General features: G+C 33.5%; 1 protein-coding gene across 2 annotated transcripts in view; it reads right to left on the reverse strand.

The window, feature by feature from the left end:
* Window positions 1-960: 960 nt before the first annotated feature.
* ARL6IP6 (ADP ribosylation factor like GTPase 6 interacting protein 6) overlaps window positions 961-23,162 on the reverse strand; it is a 37,841-nt gene continuing 15,639 nt past the window's right edge. The window contains exon 4 of one of the 2 annotated variants that reach the window (XM_059167332.1): window positions 961-2,003. In XM_059167332.1, the coding sequence (XP_059023315.1) occupies window positions 1,910-2,003 (94 nt within the window). In that variant the 3' untranslated portion in view covers window positions 961-1,909. Of the gene's footprint in view, window positions 2,004-6,538; window positions 6,648-23,162 lie in introns of those variants that run through there. The other variant, XM_059167333.1, reaches the window with a different exon arrangement.

Genomic DNA, 23,162 nt, shown 5'->3' on the forward strand with positions numbered 1-23,162 from the left:
TATGGAAATAGGATGGTTTAAATTTGGACCCTATGATGAACTGCAGAGAACAACTTCCCAAGAAAGAGAAGTGCTAGCCGGGAAGAAATCGTGTTCCAGAAGAAAGGTCTTACAGATATACATCAATATGTATTTATATTATATGTATATATAATATCTTATAGATACCTACATATAGAGGGTGTACTGTAATATTTTTCTTAGTCATAGGACACAAAAAGTCTGGAAGGAGCTATCCAAATTGGTTGAGGGGGAGGGAAGGTTTAGAAGGGTGGAGAGAAGAAAAACTAATTTTGTTACCTATATGTTCAATTGCAGTGGAAGAGCTGGGAGAGAGCAAAGAGAAAGGGAGTAAAAATAAATTCATTTCAACCACTTTGGAAGGAATATTCTAAGCAACAGGATTTGTATATGTACATAAGTGTACACACATACACACATACACATACACACGCACACCCCCATCCCCCCATACTAATCTAACCACCTCAGATAATTTAAATTGGAGCAGCATTTGTGATTTCCAATGGAAGGTTTCTGAGTAGCAAAAAAGTGTTAAGGCTTAGAAATATCAGTAAATCATTTACTCAGTAACAACACTTAGCATATAACAGGAACACACTGCACATACTCATTTCCCATGTAGCCTGAGTAAGTTGTTTTGATACACAATGCTTTCCTAATATAAATTTTTCTATGGCCAGGCAAGACAGCATTTTAAATAGCCCATCTTTCTAAAACTGAAGCAAATTTCTAAACAGATATTTAGAAAAGAAGTAGGAACAACTAATGTTAACTACTATAAAAACAAAAAGAAAAGCAATTGTAGGACATTTAAATATGAAAATCATGAAACATATATAAAAAGATTATACATATATACATTATCAAAATACCTTTTATATTTTGTCAACTAAATCTTTGCAATTAAAAACAAAGTAGTTCAAGCATTTCCAAATATAAAGATTTTAGATTTATATTTATTAAAAACAAAATAATATCAGTTCTGTTGGAATAATCATATACACACCAAGAAAAATATTTGCAACTGTGGAAACAGAAATAGTGAACAACTTCAACTTTCTCAATATCTTAGTGGTTTAATTAATTTAATTTTTATCAGTTTTTTTTTGCTAAAACAGGTTTACTTAATTTTAAACTCAGATCAATGTGTTTGTTTTTTGTGTTTTTTTTTGTTTAAAAAAAAAAAAAAACAAAATACTTAAAATGGTAAGTATTAGGCTTCCCTCAGCTAAAAAATAACATATACATTTGTTTAGATGTAGCAATTTTAAAAACATACAAATTCAATATGTAGTAAGAAAATATATTAAAAAAACACATAAGGAATTATACCCCATTAAAAAATATAAATGCACCTTCTGTTGATTATCACTATTGAAAACTATTCTGATTTCAAAGTAGCTTCTATAAAATGTCAAAGTAGTAGGCATTGTTTGCTTTTCTAATATCATGAATAAATAAGTATTTCTATCTCATTTAAACAGTCCACTAGTATTTCTTAGCAAAAATGTAGTATTATACATAGCATTATCCCATATTCAAGTTTTCATGTTTGAATTCCACTAAAATGTTTTCTATAATTTATAAGGACAATGCACACAAAAGTAAAAAGACGAGGTAAACACCTTACATTTTTAAGAAATTACTTGAAAATTAATACTCAGATATTCTCAATGCCTAAGTTCTAGAATGGTGCTTACAAAGGTCCTCCATTTAAAAAACAAAACAAAACGGTCCTCCATAATGGTGATGATATGACATATCTGAACCACAGACAGCAGGTTTCTTGGTCTTCTAAGTAGACAAATGATGAAATGATGTTCTTCCCTGTTATTATAAAGCAACCATGACTAAGTTTTACCAAAAATATTGCTTCGGTGTAGATTTACATGAGGCACCATGCTACAGTAAGAGCAGCAACAACGCCATTCAAAATTGCCATGCTATAGCCCATGTGGAAAGAATGTCCAGTCAGTTTCCTAGGGGTAAAAAAAAATGAAAAAAAAAAAAAATGTAATTTGGTATAACAGAAACACCATCAGTTTTTATTGAAAATGCTTATAATGTAAAAAATGTTTCCCTAATATTTTACACATTAATACACATGTTAAAAAAGAATACTGGACATTTGCAGGATTAGTAAGATTCTCTTAAGTTCTCTGTCAAAATCTATCCTGGTTATCAAATATAATTTTTCAGTTTCATTAGACCAAAATATTCAGTTTAATCCCTTATACTTTTTTACTATGCTTCATAGTCACTAAGTGTATCATAACCTAATTCTATGATATAAATTTTATTATACTACAAGCTATATTATACTACAATGTTCTTTCATTAATTAGCACTGTTTCCCTGTTCTCTTGTTCTCACTTAGAACTAAAAATATGTATTATTTCAGGTATTTGTCCTGTCTATACCATTTTTAGATCACATGAAGAAACTACTCTTTCTGTAAGCACTAAAAACAGCACTTGTCCATATATAAGTCATAAATCAGATTATGTCTTTTATAGATATTTCAGTTCTCAATAGGTTACTTAATTGAAGTGGCTTTCAATAAGTTCCTAGGTATTAGCAAAGACACATCTCTTGTTTTATGATTACTATGAGTGCCAACTAGCTTATGTCCACAGATTTCCCCTGACATTTGATTCCTCTTACAGCAATTTTACTTATTTTACTACATTTTAAGTTTTCTCCCACTAACTATTGCAATAATACTCTTCGTTTATCCTCATAAAGATGAGATGTGCTAAAAAAAAATAGAAGCTAACATCTACATGGTGCCAGAGGAATAACAGAATCTTTTCCTTGCTGGAACTGGAACAATCCAAATTGAGGATATACAGGGAGTTGCACTGCAGGAATAAGAGTCCAAAGTCATCAGTAGTAAGAGCTGAGGGTCACCATGCTTATGCCCTCTCATCTCTACTAAGGACAGCTCACAGACAGGGAGGTATTTGGATTTCAGTTAACCTTTGAAGGACTGTATCCCTACAAGATCTGTGGCAAGGAATGAAGATACACTCCTGGAAGAATACCATCTCTGCATTCACCTGAGACTATAGAAGGCCCTGAGAGCCTGATAGCCACTATTATTATTATTCATATTCTCCACTCAACCTCAGTCACGTAGGGGTTAATTTAAGATGTCTCATGTGTTACCATTAAGGGTTAATCTACTTCACCATGTTACCTACTATATGGTAAAATAAAATAGATACACTAGAAGACTTATCTCTTAAAAAAACTCCCTCAAATATATATTGATTAGTGAACAGAAAGCTAATTATAAAATTGAACTATCAGCCTGTCATTCGTTACTTAAAAACCACTAATGACCCAAGAACATTTAAATTCATACTAACAAAATGAAGTTAATCATGGAACAGAATTTCAGGAGTTAATTGTTCTCTTTTACTAGTTTTTCACCCTGGACTCCCATAAAAATAGAAAAGCCTCTGAAGTTATAGTTTACTAAACTATAATATAGGTATGCATAACTGAATTTTATGGAGATGCACATGCTCAAATGTTAAGTGACCCTTACATAACAGGCAAAGCAAGGAATTTTAATGGCAATGAAGAAATGCTCTAGACAAGTGATTTTTAGTCTTTCTACCATCTCAAATGTACCATATTTCCACTAGGAACACTGTATCATTTGTCACACATGTACTATTAGGCAAGGGACTTGAAATCTTTGAGGCATCACTTGCTTTAAAACTCCTTTTCAAAATACTCATCATTATTTTCCCCTCTAGGGAAGAAAGACAACCCCTGCTGGCAGGTTTTTTCTCCTATGACTTATTTGTGATCTTTGAAGTACTGAAAAGAACTGAAGGTATCCTAGTTCCCCTTTTCAACACCCTTCACTTATCTCTTATAAAGGGCATGTTTTGAATTAAAAAACTAGGACCAAGTATAGTATCTTACTCAATCTCTATATATGCATGCTACTTTCTAAATTAAAAGTATACACAGTAAATCACAAATGCCTAACATGCATATAGATCAATGAATTTTTTCATGGTACACCCTCATGTGCCAACCATCCAGATCAAAACCAAAACATTTCCAGTACCACAGAAAGCTCCTTTGTTCCTCGTCCCCATCCACCTTCCCTCCCCCAAATTCTGAGATAACCACTATAACCATTTGTTATCATGATGCTTGGTTTCACCTGCCCCCATCTACATGCTCTCATATAATACATTTTCTTCTGTGTCTAGATTCTTTCACTCAATACTATGTCTCTAAGAATCACCCATGTTGTTATATGTAACATTAGCATGTTCTTTTGTATTAAATAATAAAATTCATCCATTCTACTACTGAGCATTTGGGTTGTTTCTAATATGAGGTTCCTATACATAGAGATACTAGGAATATGATGCTACATATCTTTGTTGGGTAGGAGACACCTGTACTCATTTCTCTTGGGTAAATCCTAGGAGCGGAATTGCTGGGTTATAAGACAGAAGTAAATTTGGCTTTAGTAGAAATGTCAAACATCATCCCAAAGTAGTTGACTACTGTACACTTCTATTGGTAATCTACTGGTAGTGACGGTTGTTTCACTCTGTCAACAACATTTAGTATTATCAGTCTTTTCAATTTTAGTGACTCTGCATTTTATGCTGTTGTGGTTTAAATATTTTTTTTTCTGATGACGAACATACTTATTGCACATTTACAAATTCCCTTTTTTGAAACTCCTGTTTATCTTTTGCTCATTTTTCTACTGGTTTACAGAGCTCATTACATATTCTATATACAAATTCTTTGTCAATAGTATGTGTCACAAAAATCTTCTTCAGTTTATGACTTGCCTTTTCACTCTCTAATAAGATCCTTTGATGAACAAGTTATTAAATATAGTCCAATTTACTTCTTTTTAATGTTTAGTACTTTTCTGTAGCCTTTTCGATGAATCTTTCACTACTCCAAGGTTATAAAGATATACTATTTTTTAGAAAAACTTTATTGTTATTCCTTTGACTTTTTGGTCTATAATTCATCAAAAATTTTTGTATATTGCATAAGGTAGTGGCCAATGCCCATGTTATTCCTTATGGATATCCAATTGTTTCAGCACAAATTATTGAAAAGACCATCTTTCCTCTACATAAAATTGTTGTGGTGCCTTGTCCTAAGTCATATAACCATGTATGTCTGATCCGTTTTTAAACTTCCTATTCTATTCTTTTTGTTTATTCTTCATAAAAAGGGATATTTATTTATCCCTGATAAAATCAACAACTTTCCTATACAGTAGCATTAGCCAATTAAAAATATCCTATGCTACATAACTGAAATTAACATTAACACTGTATGTTAACTAAATGAAACTGAAATAAAAACAGAAAAACCCAAAAAGAAATTTTATGCTAAAAGTAAAAGATCCTTAGAATGAAAACTATAAAATCTTAGAAACACAAATAACAATGTACAAGACTCACATGAAGATAATCATAGAACTTTACTGAAGAAGATCTAAATAAATAAAAAGACATCCCGTGTTCTTCAGAATTAAAAACAATATTGTAAAAATGGCAATACTCCCTAAATTGATCTATAAGTTCAGTACAATTCCTCAATTTTCCTTTCCAGCTGCCTCTTTCTGAAGATATGGACAAGTTGATTCCAAAATTCATATGGAAATAAGAGACACTAAATGTCAAAATAATACTGAAAAAGAATAAAGCTGGAGAACTCATACTTCCCAATTTCAAAACTTAACACAAAGTAATCAAATGGTATGGTACTGGCATAAGGATAAACATATAGACAAATGGAACAGTCCAAAATATAACTCATAGAGTCCATTAAGTCAATTAAGTTTCAAAAAAGGTACCTAAGACAACTTAGTAGGTAAAGTCTTTTCAACAAATTGGTGCTGGGACAACTGGATGTAAAAGAGTAAGTTTGATCCTCTAACTCATATACAAAAATTAACCCAAAATGGATCAGACCTACATGAAATAACTAACACTACAAAACTCTTAAAAGGAAGAATAGCTTGAAATTTTCACAACCTTGAATTAAGCAACGATTTCTTGGATAAGCAAGTAAAGAAAAAATAAATTGGATTTCATCATATGAAAAACTTTTGTGCTTCAAAGGACAGCATCAAGTAAGTTAAAAGACAACCCAGAGAATGGAAGAAAATATTTGCAAATCATATATATAACTGTGACCTACCATCTGAGATATAAATTCTTATGACTCAAAAAAAAAAAAAAAGACAAAAACCTCAATTTTAAAAGGGGCATAGAATTTGAACAGACAGTTCTGCAAAGAAGATATACATTGGCCAACAAGCACATGAAAGGATGCTAGACATTAGTCACTCTAAAAATGCAAATCAAAGCTGCTGAGATAACACTTCACACCCACTAAGATGGTTACAACACAAGAAAGAAAAGAATGGGTTATTGGTGAAGATACGGAGAAATCAGAAATCTCACACACTGCTGGTACAATATAGAATGGTTCAGCTCCTGTAAGAGAGTTTGACAGTTCCTCAAAAAGTAAAGAGAGTTACCATATGATCCATCACTTCCATTCCAGGTACATACTCAACAGCTAAAAACATGTTTTTACACAAAAACTTGTACCTGAATGTTCATAGCAGCATTTTTCTTAAGAGCTAAAAAGTGGAAACAAATCAAATGTCCATCAACTGATAAATAAAATGTGGCCTACTCATATGATAGAATGTAATTCAGCCATCAAAAGGAAAGAAGTATTGATACAGGCTGCAACATGGATGAACTTCAAGACCACTACAGTCAGACATTAAAGAAGCCAGACATTAAAGACCACATTTCTGGGACTTGTATGATTCCATTTACATGAAATGCCCTGAGTAGGCAAATCCATAGACAAAAAGTCTGGAGGAGATGACAGAGGAGTAACTTTTAAGTGTGGGGTTTTCATTTTGGAGTGATAGAAATGTTATGGAATTAGAGAGTGGTAATGATTGTACAACACGGATAATATACTAAAAAATCATTGAGTTATATGCTTTAAAATGCTGAGTTTCTGTTATGTAAATTATATTGTAATAAAAAATAAAACTTTATTGAAAGACATTAAAAGAGTATCTGAGTAAAGAGAAATAACCTACCATAATCTGGGAATACTCAACACTGTAAATATATAAACTACCTCAGAAAGAAACTATAAATTCAATGAGATCTCAGTAGTAGCTCAACAGAATTATTCTGGTGGGAAACTAATACTTTGATACTAGGTTTATCTCACACAGTAAACATGCAAAAGGAGAAAAGAAAAATTCTGGTAAGTCATAATATAAAAACAAAGCAGTTCTTAACAAAGAAGTTAACAGAACCAGAAAAAGACAGAATAGATTTTAGCATCCAGAAACAGGTATATGTTTGTAAGTTTAAGTTATATAAGGGCTGGGGGAAGAGGTGAGGAAATATATGTATGGAAATTTTATATTTTACCAATAGGCATTTTTAAGACAGAAGGAACAAAACTGACTATTATTTTCAAGTTCCTCCCTCCTTTTCCTAATGATAGTTTTTCATTTATCAGTGTAGAAGAAATCAAGATTCAGCTTATCTTCAAAAGAGCTATCACTATATTTACATGCAATAAAAAGAATTGGTGATTTTAGGCAGTTTTCCTTCAGCCCTTTGGTTTGGTTTTGCGATCCCACAAGTTCTATGAATAGTAAGAAGAAAAGAATAAGATTAAATGGGGGAGGGCCTGTAATTCTAGTGTTTGTAGGTTTTTCAGAGGCTCTCTCAGTGTGAGGCTCAGAAGGTATTTCTGGTCTATTACAAATTCTTTCTTAATTTTATTTATTTATTTAATTAAAAAAATTTTTTTAAGATTTTATTTATTTATTTGACAGAGTGATCACAAGTAGGCAGAGAGGCAGGCAGAGAGTGAAAGAGGGAAGCAGGTTCCCTGCCAAGCAGAAAGTCCAATGCGGGACTTGATCCCAGCACCCTGAGATCATGACCTGAGCTGAAGGCAGAGGCCCAACCCACTGAGCCACCCAGGTACCCTAATTTTATTTATTTTTAAGATATTATTTGAGAGAGAGAGAGAGCGTGCGTGCACACACACACAGAGGGCCAAATGGAGAGGGAGAAGCAGACTCCCTGCTGAGCAGGGAGCCTGACGTGGGGCTCAATCCCATAACATGAGATCCTGACTGGAGTGGAGAGTAGATGCTTAACTGACTGAGCTCCCCAGATTCCCCTCTTTCTTAATTTTAATTTGCATGCATGTATAAGGTAAGGCACTACTGGTCTTACACAAAATGAAAATAAAAATAAAAATCCTACTGGCCCAAAGCATCTATTGTGTATTGTTTTATTCAGTTTTAGCATGAGATGCAAAATATAATTAAAATTAACATGATATCATTTAACATAAGGATTCCAAAATGTTTCTTATTGTTATAAGTCATTCATGACCTTTTATTTCATAATCTGAAGCAGTCACACACTGCAAGGGGAGGAAGGGCTTGGGAAAGTTTGGTAGAGTATATACAATTTTTGCTCATTAATTCTTCTAGAATTTCACGAAGGAAAATGTATGGATTAGGAAAATGATTAACACTTTCCAGGTGCATCTGCCTGGCTCAGTAAATGGAGCATGCAACTACTGATCTCAGAGTTGTGAGTTCAAGCCCCATGTTGGGTGTAGAGATTTTTTTAAAAACACAAAAAAGAGGGTATATGCTATGGTAAGTGCTTTAAATTGTGTAAGACTGATGAATCACAGACCTATACCCCTGAAACACATAATATATATTAATAAAAAATTAAAATATAAATATACTTGAATCCTAAAAAATAATAATAATTAAAAATTAAAAGGGTAGCACTTTCTTCTATCATGTATTTTAGACCAACAAAACAAAATAACTATGGTTTTTAAATCCTACATAATAAAATATAATATGGGAAACTTGATCAGATATATAAATAAAAAAATTTCTATCCAGAATAAGTAAAACATCAGCATTATTTAATATTAATATTGTCAAACCCACAAAAGTAGATAGATAACACTGCAGCCCTGTCAAGCTAATTTGATTTTGTCATGCCATACAGAGTTCTAATTTTGGACTATGCTACTGAATAGATGGAAAACACACACACACACACACACACACACGCACACTCCCCACAAAGAAATCAAATCCTATCACCTCATAGCACTATTTAATGGAAATGTTTAACTTTGATAACCTTCCATTTTATTTCAGCATTCACACAGTCTCTGAAATAGGCGTAAAGAAATTTTGAAAATGACGTGACTATTTTTAGAGACTTGCTACAAATATTTCAAATATCAATGTGACCAAGAAAATGAATTCAAAATAAAATTCTTTCCAAGCCACTCATATTTTCTCCATATACCTAAACACACTGTAACAAATTAATTTTCTTAACCCCCCCCCCCCGTTCAAAATGCTTTTGTGTCAATTGTATATAAAATATAAGTGTGGGATAGGTGGCTCAGTTGGTTAAGCATCTGCCTTCCATCTGGGATCAAGTCCCACATTAGGGTCCTTGCTCAGCGGGGAGCCTGTTTCTCCCTCTGCCTACCACTCCCCCTGCTTGTGCTCAATCTCTTTCTCTCTCTCTGACAAATAAATAAATAAAATTAAAAATAGAATAGAGAAAAAAAAATACAGTTAACAAGATCAAGTTTTCTTAACAATATGAATTCTGACCCAAGCTTTCAGAGATGGCAATGGACCAACCAAAAGACAAAAGAGGTGTAAAGGAAAAAGGACAGAGCCAGAAGTGAACTTACCCTTAAGATTTCATGCATATTAGATGAAGGACTGCATCAGATTAACACAAGGTCCCTTCCAGTTAGTTCTAAATTTTGATTAATTATTCAAAGTAGCTGGGATAAAATGACAACATTTGAAAAAGATTACATAGGTTTTTTTCTACCTATTAAAAAGGGCTATTGACCAACATTACCTGTACTTAAACTAAAACAATTATCCAGGGAGTAGAACTACATACATATTTTGGTCCCAAGGAGTCAGTCAAAGAGACCCAAAATATAATGAAAATTAACATGATATCATTTAACATAAGAATTCAAAATAATCTGAACATTTAAAAATAAGTAGAAAATAGACAAAGCTTACTGACAAAACCAGAATGTTTCTTAAAGGAAATGTTAGAGGATTCCTAAATGTGGATTTTATTCACTGAGATAAACTTCTATACTGCAATAAAGTTCTAAAATCAAAATGGAAATGAGAAATACCGTTCAATAAAAATTGTATTGGAAAAAATATGGTGACAAAGATAGCATTATAACAGAACAACTTCCATATCCTAAAAGATTAAGTTATAAAAAAGATACCATTTGGTTTTGGTTTTAAAGAATTTCTTTCCAATAATAAATAATCCTGCAATGAAATTCTTATTTGGTTCCTGTTAGTATTTAAGCACTTAAACTCTGTAGTTAGACAAAGATGTATTTGAGTGCCAGCTTTGCCACTTACCAGGTGTAGAAGATAGAAACTGTCTGACCTGAGACTCAATTCCCCCAAATGGAAATAAAAATAGAAATAAAACAGAATTAAAAAATAAAAGTAAAAATAAAAATCTTTCCTTACACAGCTGAGAATCAGGTGTCTGGCACATAGTAAATAATCAACAAATATTAGCCACTATATATAGAAAAGAAAGCTGGCCACAGATGAGATTTTTAAAAATTCTTCTGACATTCTCTTTCACTCTCCCTTTAAGCAAAATACCTACAACTAGACCTATCTCAAAACCAAAACAAAAAAACAAAAAATAAGATTATACAAACAGACCCAGGAGGTAGATAGAAGAAAATAACTGAAGATTTATGAGTTTGTGTATGTATATGTGCATTTCTGCTTGGTATTACCCTCTTGCTACAAATTCACTATCATTGACCTTTGTAATTTTCTAAAGAACCTAAGACTTCTAATATTTATATCCAGATTTTATAGTCCAGAAACATACTTTCTAGCAATATATTTATATTGATATTTAATAGTAACATAAAGTAAGTAAGTTATAAAAGAATTAGATTTTAGTTACATTTTATAGGAATAGAATATATATATATAAAACTTAAGATTTAAAGGACTTAAATGATTCTGGATATTAAAAGGAACCATAAATTAAGGTACTGAATTAAGACACTGCCAAAAGTTTCAAATAAATTGCCTTTGTTTATTTAAGACAGAGACGAACAGGTTCAAGCAGGTCTCCTCTCGTTTCATGTTGTTTCTTGTTTTCACTGTAGCACTCACTGGTTGACTCTGAAAGGACTCTCTATACTACATACCAGACTACACTCTATTGAAATCTTCATTCTTATGTCATCTTAATTCCAATATTTCCTCTCCCTCTTCTATGTTCCTGCTTTTAAGACATGCTTTTACGACAGAATTCTCTCCAATTTGAAATAGTCATTTCACTGCTAACCAATTTTGCTCTAAGCAGAAAGCTCTCTGTACTTACCAGAATAAGAAGTTATATTAAGGGCCTACAATAAGAACCAACTGGCTATTTGTTTCTGTGTCTGACTGGCTCAGTTGGAGACAGGATGAGCTAGTTGGTACTAATTTATTCCCCCTTCAGACATCTGAGTTGTCTTTTGTTTTTCATTCTATCCCAGGCCAAGAAATCCCCAATTCCCAAAGAATTTTAAGCTGCGTGAGCTTTGGTTAAAATAACTATCAGTTTTTCATCTGGAATCAGAAGTTCTTAACCAAATCCAAAATCTGAAAGAAAATACTAAATACCACTATATTTCAATCACCTGCAAAGTATTTCCTTTTATGTTTCTTTCAGAAACACAAAATAATCCAACTTCTTTAGTATTCATTTCTCTAAAAATTACTTATTAGAAATTGTGGAGAGAATGAAGTTGTGTGTATTCCAACTAACTTTACCAGTGCTATTTAGGACATAAGGGTTAGAATTTTAAAAAGGAAGCTTCCCTCCCTTAGGAAATGCTGTCTGTCATTAAGGAAAAAAACAACATATTCACCCCTTACTTTATACTCTGAAGTTCTTTATTTTACATATTCACCCCTTACTTTATACTCTGAAGTTCTTTATTTTACATATTCACCCCTTACTTTATACTCTGAAGTTCTTTATTTTACAATTTTCTCAGTTCTCTATTCTTTTACTTCACCAAAATTTACATAATGAGTTATATAAATCAGGCATTATATATGGGAGATAGAGAAATGAGCAAGAATAAGTACTGTCCTCAATACTGCCCTCTAAGACAAGAGTCTAATGACACAATGTGCTGAGTGTTAAAAGTTTTGTAGACAGCATTACTGCAACATAAGGGAGCCATCTGGCTTGAAGAAGGGGAGATTTTAAAGAAGAGTTAATGCCTGATCTAAAACTGAGTATGAAGAAATTAGAATTCTAAAGAAATGACAACATGTGTAGAAGCAAAAAAGACAATGGAGAGTGCAGGAAGTGTCTAATGATTTAGTATGGTTAAAGGATCTGGAAAGCAAACTCTTTCAACTGAATTTAATCATGTCTCTAGTACTTACAAAATGACATTAACCCACCTGAAAATCTAATTCTTCATCTTTAAAATGAGAATAACAATTCCTCTCTTTAGTGTTTTCGTGAACACTAAACTAAGATAACATTAACAATGTTTGTTTCAGTGCCTAGCATTTACTGAGGACACACACAATAAATGCCAGCCTTTATTTTGTCTCCTTGACTGGCTGGAGTTACTAAGAGAGAGGGAAGAACTGAAGGCAATCCTGGGTTTCTCACCTGAGTTACTGGCTGGATAAAATATCACTCACCATAATAGGGAAGCCAAGAGAAGAAACAGGATGGTGGGTAGTGAGAAATAATGAAGTCAATTTTAGATAAACTAAACTGAACTATGCCTACAGGACACTGGAGTAAAAATTCCCAGCAAGCAAAAGTAAATACAAATAAAAACCAAAAGGCAAGTTCCTCAGGAAAAGAGCCTCAAGGCAGCCCGGATAGACTTGGAAGTCTTCAGCCAACTAGGAAAAGCTGAAAAAAGTGATTCCATAAGAGAAGTAGTGATCAGGAAGGCTGAAAGAAAACAAAGGAGTGGTGTCACAGAAATTAAGAAAGAAAAGAATTCTGCGGAGGAATCATAAGCCATCTGAAATAATGGATTAAAAAATGAAAGGGGCACCTGAGTGGATTGGTCAGTTGGGGGTCTGATTCTTGTTTCCAACTCAGGTCATGATCTCAGGACTGTGAGACAGAGCCCTGTATTGGGCTCTGCATTAGGCCCTGGGCTGGGCATAGAGTCTGGTTGGGATTCTCTCTCCCCCTCTTCCTTTGCACCCCCACCCCACCCAATGTGTGTGTGTGTGCACGCAGGTGTACTGGCGCACACACACACTTTCTCAAAAAAAAAGAAACAAAGAAAGAGAACATTTAAATTTTATAATTAGGAGGCCTGCAGTCGAATCAAGGAGAAAACAATTTAGTATAGGGTTAACTCCAAGACACCTCTGCTAGCAAATTTAGTCAGTGTGGAGATAGGGCCTACCCCTTCTCTAGTCTTTGAAGATGCTTAGACAGGCAAAGTGGGCATAAGGATTTTTTTTTTCTCTACCAGAGGAGAAACTTGAATGTTTTAGAAATATTCCAACAAGAAGACTAGATAAAGGAGAAACCTGAAGATATATGAAAAAAGGTAAAGGATCTAGAGCAAAGGAAGTAAAATTACGTTTGGGCAGGTGTGAGGACACTTTATACTCTGAGAGAAGAGAAATAGGCAGAATAATATCTGTGTTTGTAAAGTAAGCTTATAATCAGGAGAAGGGGAAGAAGCTGGAAGTTCACTCACAATGACCTTTCTGTGACTGTAAGTGGAACCCACAGAAAAGAGTGTGATGGGATGAGGATCTGGAATAGCCACAGGGGTTTAAAAAAAAAAAAAAGGAGATGGATCGATGGATGGTTGGATGGATAGTGCTACCTGAGATTCTAGTTTGGACTATAAGGGTTGTGAACTCTGATTACTCAGATCTTAGTTTGGATGATTCAACTCGGCCTTATTATTCTCTTTACATGAGCACCACTGGCCTTGGCTTGTTTTAGAATGAATTTGAGCCCTTCTGCTACTTTAACATTTCATTAGCTTTGCTCCAGGCTCTCTCTAGTAGGCTGAACTTTTTTGACCTCTACAATTCTGCAACTGTATAGGACAGGTACATCAAACTTTTTTCTTTACACAAGGCTTGGTAAAAGGAAGCCAATTTTTCTCATAGTTCATAACAACTGAACACGCAAAATTTGTATTTACTTTGGCTTTCCTATTGCAAAATTTCAATTAAAATTATTTTCCTTGCCACTAAATTATGTTTCCTATTCCATTTCTTAAGCCTGGAAAACCATTTCCCAAACTTGGCAAGCAAGTCACTTTGGATTCACAATCTAAAAGGGGAAGTGAGTAAAATAAATACAATGGGGGGGGGGGCGCCTGGGTGGCTCAGTGGGCTAAAGCCTCAGCCTTCAGCTCAGGTCATGATCTCAGGGTCCTGGGATCAAGGCCCGCATCAGGCTCTCTGTTCAGCAGGGAGCCTGCAATCCCCACCCTCGCTTGTCTCTGCCTACTTGTGATCTGTCTGTCAAATAAAAAAATAAACAGGGAGCCTGCTCTCCCCACCCTCGCTTGTCTCTGCCTACTTGTGATCTGTCTGTCAAATAAAAAAATAAATAAATATAATCTTTAATAAATGAATAAGCAAATAAATAAATAAATGAAATGGGCTTTAAAGCAGCTGTCTTACTTATTTTGTTATAATTTTAAACATCCTCAAGTTGTAAGCTTTCCTGCTTATTCAAATAGGCAGACTTTAGTTGAACTTTCATTACTACTTTGGATCATTTATTCATTAAAACTCAGATATTCAGTAAAAAGTATTAAGTCTATCAGTAAGGTATGAAGTAGTTATCTGTTTTCAAAAATTGAAATGTGATTTTTAGAAATGTGTGCCATACCCTTATGGCTTATAAAACTAGTCAATTAAAACTATATGAACAGACAAAGAAACCCCACCATATATATATTATATATATTGTAAAATATATATTTGGGGTCTGTCTCTCTCTCTCTCTCTCTCTATATATATATATATGTATATATATATATATATATGTATATATATATATATTGCCCCCAAATTAAAAATCTTTTGTAAGCACTATCTAATTTCAGAGTAGTCTCCTGAAGCAGGGATTGGCAAACTAGAACACACTTGTCCTGCACCTATTTCTTCTTACTGGAACATGGCCTCACTCATTCCTTTAGGTATTGTCTATGGGTGCTTTGGTGCTAAAAATCAACTTGTTTCAACTTTAAGGGTATGTGAGAGACCATATGATCCACAAAGCTAAAAATACACACCACTTGACCCCTTACAGAAAAAGTTTGCTGACTTCTGTCCTAAAGCCCTCCTATTCAAAGAGTAGTCCATAGACCAGCAATATATAAGCAACGCCTCTGAATTTCTTGCAAACTCAGAATCTCAGACCCTACCCTAGACATAATGAATCAAAATCTTTATTTTCAACTAGATCTTCTAGTGATTCTAAAAGCCTCAAAGTAAATACTGATGCTCATTATTTGGAAATCTGTAAATTAGCAAGGAGATTTCTAACTAGATCATCACTTCAGAAATCTATCTCAATTACTTTCTACATGAAAACTTCAAATTTACACTGTAGCAACATGTTCTAAATAGATTTCATGACTTCTTTAAAATTTTATATGACAGGGAATTAAAGTAAGAAATCAAGTTAAGAGATTACCTGAGGAGGAAAATTTCTCCTATTTCTTTTTTCCATTTATATATTTACATTGCTAGGAGAGCGGCTACACACTGGGTATATAAGTATATTTATGTATGTACATTCAAATTAACCTTTTAGGATAAAATACGGCAAAATATTTTTAGAATGAGACCAAAGAATAAGATTAAAACTATCTTATTAGTTAGCTTACTAGATTTTAAAGTACACTCATATTTGAGTGGAGATATTTCAAATGCATATGCACACACAAACCATACACACATATTCACTTATGTACATAGTCACAAGGTTTTACTAATCAAGAAGATTACAAATACAGAAATAATTATGAACTAGTCTGTTAAGACTAGTTATATTGCCGGGTTATTTAAAATGAGACTTTACAACCCTTTCACCTTCAAAAGTATGTAACTGTGCTGTTTCATAATGAGCTTGTACTGTTTTCTAATGATCTTATATTAATTCTATAATCACAAATTATTTAAAAAAATCAGGAGAAATTTTAAATCATGGTCATTGTTCTAACAAATAAACTTCTAAATTACTGAAAAATAGAAAATGCTATTAAAATATAAAGTCATTAGAAACATGTCTGTGTATTGACCTTAGGGTTTCATGATAAATCTGAGGTAAAGATTATCTGGATAAACATTTACTTAAAAGATGTAAAAGGTGAAGGAAAAAGTATAAAGATAAACACTGTAATGTATCATTATTAAAAATACATAAGAGCTGGGGTGCCTGGGTGGCTCAGTCAGCTGAGCATCTAAATTTTGGTTTTGGCTCAGATCGTGATTTCGGGGTCCTGGGATGGAAGCCCTCACTGGGCTCAAGGACTTACATTATAAATAAGTATCATTAAAAGAAAGTACGTACCATCTTAACGGAGCAAGTTGATTTATCAATCTACACATTAGTAAATTATAATAGAATTTAAAATTTTCAACTTTAGTAGGAGTTCCTCATTTTTTAAAAAGACTTTATTCTCCTTAGCATTTATTGTTTGCTAGCTGTACTACCAACTTCTCTGGTTCTACTTTCTCCTGTATAACATATGGATGGTTTGCTGAGGTCTTTAATCCCTTTTGGATCTCAATCCTGCAATAATTATGCCTCCCTATATACACCAGTCTTTTATCTAGAATTTTGCCAACTAGAAATTTTAATTGAGTCACAATCCTATGCTTTGCCAGTGTGATACTATCTAATGTAATGACCTCTGGGCACTGAAAAATCCTAAAGATGAGCAAAGTTCTTGAAATGGAATGATGCATGTATAATTTTAAGTATCTCTTATTGTACAATTCCTTGAAAATCAGTCAAAGGGAAATAAAGGCGTATCTGGTTGGATCAAAGTACGTACATATTAACCCACAGTTTATCTATATATAGCAATCCACTACGTCGCAAATTGAATAACATCAGAAATTTTAACTTTATTCACTAGTGCATTGAAGTAGAAAAATGCCCCCAAACATCCATCTGTGCTGAGTACTATCATGATTAAACAAAGTCCATATTCCATAGGAAGTTAGGGCAAATAGCACAAAAGATAAAAAGAATAATTGGATTCCCAAGTCTTTAGATTTCACAAGTCAGTTTAAAAAATATTATTTTGAAAAAAGGAAGTAACTGACTCTGTGCTTTGTTGCCAAACTTTTACTTTGCCAAGAACAATGTTTGAAAATCATGACTATCTATGGGTGCCTGATGGCTCAGTCAGTTAAGTGCCTGCCTTGGCTCAGGTGATGATACTGGAGTCCTGTAATGGAGCACTGAGATGAGCTCCAGCTCAGCTTCTCCCTCCCCCTCTGCACCCCCCAATCATGTACTCTCTCTCCCTCTAATAAATAATTCTTGGAGAAAAAAAAACCCACATTACTATTTAATATCAGCATTATTTCATTAAAGAAAGACGGTCTATATCAAAAGAATACAAAGAATAAAATCTCAAAAGAAGTAACAATTACCCAATAAAAGATACTTGGCAGCAAGAGTAGGCCACGGTTAGCTGTCTAGCTTAAAAAAATCTCAATTAAGAAAAGAAATACTCTGGGACGAAGACTGCTTTATCAGCTGGTACATCTATTGCTTTAATTAGTAAACTTACACTTATTACCTATGAGGATGGATATCATTGTTTTTATCCCATTTTAGAAGTTAAAAAATTAAGGCTTAGAGACAGGGACTTGCTCAAAAGTTCTGCTAGTATAAGGTGCAGCCTGGATTAGGAACCCACTCCTTTCTTTCGTTCTTTCTTTTTCTTTTCTTTTCTTTTTTTTTTTTTTTAAGATTTTATTTATTTATTTTGAGAGAGAGAGAGAGACCAGGAAGTGGGGTTGGGGCGGGGGTAAGAGTGGCAGGCAGAGGGAGAAGCAGACTGCTGCTGAGCAGGGAACTTGACATGGGTCTCCATGAGATCATGACCTGAGCCAAAGGCAGACACTTAACTGACTGAGCCACCCACGCACCCCGGAAGCCATGTCTTATAAGCCCTTTCATATACCAGGCTGCCTCCTGTGATTTACAAAGATTGCTGACACATGAAAAGTTCTAAGAACAAAACCGCAAGTACTATCCCTCAAGTATTTCTTATCAAGACTATTCTATGCATATGCACACCTGTGCCTTTTCAGTAACACATACATAAAACATTGTAAATTAGCATAGGCAAAAGCCATAGCAAACAGGTACAAAGCAAATACTCACTTGCTACACTACTTTATGAAAACAAGGAAACCAAGTTAATTAGTATGATTTCTACAGGATTTTCTTACATCTATTTAAGTCTCCTTCAGAACAGTAATGGAATATATAAGACATGCATATATTTTAACCCTTCACTTCAAGAACCCACAGTGCAATATCATCAATATATTAATAGTGACCATGTTGCCTAATGAAACTTCATGATACACAAATATCAAGGCCAAGTTCTTAATCCATCTCCTTCATCAGTAGTTTTTCCCTCCTACTGCAATTAGCCATCTGACATCTGTTTCATTAGTCCAAGGCAATAAAGAATCTGATTCAACAAAGAGGCAGCTCTCCAAATCTCTATGAAAAAGTTGTAGAGTCAATTTATTGTGCTCAATGTTCAATCTACCGAGCTTCGAAAAGGACTTCTAATTTAATACTAAGTCATCCTTCACCTCTAAAACTCATATTACTGCCAAAAAAACCATGACCCCATTTTTCTTTTTTTTTTTCTTAAAGATTTTATTTATTGATTTGAAAGAGAGAGTGAGCCAGAGACAGGACAAGCCTGGGGAAAAGCAGAGAGAGAGGGAGAAGCAGAGTCCCGGTTGAGCAGGGAGACCGACAGGAAGCTTGATCCCAGGACCCTGGAATGATGACCTAAGCCGAAGGCAGGTGCTTAACTGACTAAGCCACCCCGACACCCCCATGACCCCATTTCTATTTTGATTTTACTACTGTATTTGTCTGTATCGTCTTAACCCCTAAGAATTCAAGCCCCTAAAGTCAAGAAGGACAAGTTAAACTCTTTAATAACAGAAAAATAAACCTAATGTTGAATTAAAAAAAAAAAGATATTCCAATACAGCAATGCCAATCCTAAAACTGGAATTTTTTACGATTAAATATTTTACTCATTGTATGCTTCCCTTCTATAATAACATATACTCATATATAAATGTAACAAAAACATAAATATTTCAGCAACTGCTTACATCCAGGACACTTTACACATAAAATAACAGAGGCACGTGGGTGGTTCAGTCCACTAAGCATTTGACTCTTGATCACAGGATTTTGAGTTTAAGCCCTGCACTAGGCTCCATGCTGGGCATGGAACCTACTAAAACAAACAAACAAGCAAACAAAACACATGCTAGAGTATCAGATCATATGTGTTAAATTTTAGTCTGTAAAATGATTACCAAAAACTGTTTACCAAAAAGCAATTCACACAAAAACCAATTGTTCCCTTTTCTTACTCATTTCTATTTCACTTTGCAGATTCCAAATAAGCAATATACTTAAAAAAAAAAAAAGCTTTACAGAAATAAATTAAATTTAAATTAAATTAAAAGCATGTGTTTTTTGCAACTGAGTATCTTCATATTTACCAAATATCACTTGTGACTGAAAAAATATACTTGGGGCGCCTGGGTGGCTCAGTGGGTTAAGCTGCTGCCTTCGGCTCAGGTCATGATATCAGGGTCCTGGGATCGAGTCCCGCATCGGGCTCTCTGCTCGGCAGGGAGCCTGCTTCCCTCTCTTTCTCTCTGCCTGCCTCTCCATCTACTTGTGCTTTCTCTCTGTCAAATAAATAAATAAAATCTTTGAACAAAAAAATCATGAAATACTGTAGACTGCCAGTCAAATTCCACAGATAATATTTAAAGCAAGTTTAGTGAAAAAACACTCTTCTTCGTTAGCACATTTCTAGAAATCATAGCATAATACCAATAATTATAAAGATTCCCCATTTTTTGACCACGAACTGTGCCTCAAAAAAGGTCATGATTACAACCAGTAATTTATTCTATCCTCAAAGACTCATTTTCACTTGTAATACTCATGATGATAAACTTCTTAGAACAAAAGACGAGAGGATTTATGAAGAACTAAGATGTTTTCCAAAATCTACAACACTGTGAATGCATGACATGCTATCTGTACAGTGTTTCTCGAGAAGGAGAAAAATTACTTAAGATCAGTTTCTCAGCAAGAAATTCAATAATCCAGACTTTGGATTCAGGTAGCCAATTAACTAGATATCTTACTTTTTTATATTACCTTCGACCAGCATAAGGTTAAAATTTGAAATTGCCAGTAATACTCGATTTCTATAATACAGCCCATCCTTAATAATTTTAACACAAACACTGTTTTTTTTTTCTCCTTGAAAATAAGTCTTTGTCGATATTTCTAGCACAAAATAATAACTCTATCCCTAAAAAATTAACTTCTTGGCTTGAAGGTTATAGTCATACACTGTTAAATTTTAATTTTGATCTAAATGCACATTTTTTCATTCCAACAATAAGACTGTTGTTAACCAACACTATTGACTGCAATGAAGGAACACCCTTAACTTAAGAATATTGGTTGGCCCTTGACCCCTGACTGACTCTACATAAAATCACCGCAAAGCAGACAAATTTAATGACCACTTTCACTGTTCTTCATATCACCATTATTAAATATTTTGATTCTTAATTAAAAAAACAAGTTTTCAACACTTATTGTTTGCTAAACCCATCACTTACATTATCATTTTCCACTAAATTTATTTCTAGACTGCAAAGTAACATTTCTACCCTAGGTGGGACCTATTATAATTAATTGAATGATTTTTATTTTTAGTATGATTTTTATTTTTATTGCTCCACTAGATGGGGCACAGGTAATGTGAAATTCACTGTTAGGAAAAATGCAGCTTCAAGGCACCCTTAGCCATACCTAGCTTCCTACCCAATCAGGAAGATTTAAATAACGAGATATCTTTGGATGGGTAGGTCACATTCCAAGATGCATTAACTCTTGGAAACTATAATGCAGATAACCACAATATGAAATACTGATTAGCCACACAGTTACATTTGCCTGCTCAGAAATCCCTAAGAAAACTGAATGAATGAATGGGGAAAACTAATGTGAAGTGAACTGGAGATGCTGATTAAGCAGCCTGGAAGAGAAAAATAATGAATTACAAAGTAGTGAGAAGAAAGGAAAGCCTATATAGACACTTTAATCTGAAGTTACTGCCTCTGTCTCATTATTTAACATGGTAACATATTTTAAGAAATTTTAAGAAAATGATTTAAAAGTATATTTGACTCAAATACACAAAGAAAATGCTTCCTAATAGAGAAGTCTGTGTGTGTAACAATACAGTATACCTTTTAACCCAGTTTGCTAAGTCAGTGTAATAATTTTTCTTAATATGCCTTTTGAAGTCCATTAAATAACTGTCTGAAAACATACCTTGCAAAGTTCTTTGTTATTTCCTAAAGCGAAAATTTCTAAATTTTGTTATGGACTATGCTTGTACCCCCTTCCACACTTTCTCTTATTTATGTGTTAAAACCTTACCCCCCCCCAATGTGATAGTATTAGGAGGTAGGGTCTTTGGGGGTAATTAGGATGAGATGAGATCATGAGAGTGAAACCTGCTCTCAGTCTTGTGAGGATACAATGTGGAGGCCATCTGCAACCCAGAAGATAGTTCTCATCAGAACCCAACTAAGTTGCCACCCTGATCTTAGACTTTCAGTCTCCACAACCGTGAGAGGAACAAACTTCTGTTGTTTATAAGCCACCAGTGTATGGTACTTTGTTGTAGTGGCCTCAGCTAATAAAATACCTAACAAACATAAAAGAATAAATATGAAAAAATACTTTAATGAATATAAGAAAAAGATTTTATTTCTAACCTCAACTCTATCATTGAATTATTCATTCAAATTGCTGATTTCATTAGACCTTTCACATAATATTCACTAAATATCAATACATGTTGTTTTTTTCTTCCCTTCAGGACTTTATATTTTTAGGGATAAACAACTGAGAGGCCCATGTATACTGTGGCTCTCATTTTTTTTCTCCACTTTTACCAATTAGCTTATGGGGGGGGGGGAGCCCAAATGTTTAAAATCTGCAAAGGAGAGCAAAAGACTGCTTCTTAAAAAAAACCAGTTAGACACGATTATTTTACTCTCATCATGTCTGATACTCATGGTACTAGAAATTTAAAAAATAAGGAAAAAAGTCCCTTCATTTTATGATTCTTAACTATCCTGCTTTTCTTTAATCCCTGCTTAATAAATTATCTTTGAATCTAGCTATCATTTATATTAAATTTCCCTTTAAAAATAAACTGACATATGATGATGTCTTTAAAGTATATTTAAAACACTGAAAATTCAAAAGAAATACTGAAAAAAAATTCAAAAGAAATAATGTTAAATAATATAAACATATGATATTATACACATATTATAAAACATAATGTTAAATAAAAAATGGTTTATTAAACAGTATATCTACTATGATTCTAAGTTTAATTTTTAAAATATGAAAAGAATGGAAAGATATACATTAAAATGTTGGCAGCCACTTTCTGTTTATAAGTTTTCCCATTATTTTTTTTGTTTTTTTCTTTGAATTTTCAACAAAGAATTTGTACTACTTTCATTTAATCAGGAAAAATATTTATATTAACATCATTGTTTAAGTTATAAAATAGCCTGTTACAAAGATATTTTTATAAATGCATATTACAAATTATTTGAAATGTATCAATATGATTTCTAAGAA

This window comes from Mustela lutreola, chromosome 3 (assembly GCF_030435805.1).
Source record: "Mustela lutreola isolate mMusLut2 chromosome 3, mMusLut2.pri, whole genome shotgun sequence".
Lineage (NCBI taxonomy): Eukaryota > Metazoa > Chordata > Mammalia > Carnivora > Mustelidae > Mustela > Mustela lutreola.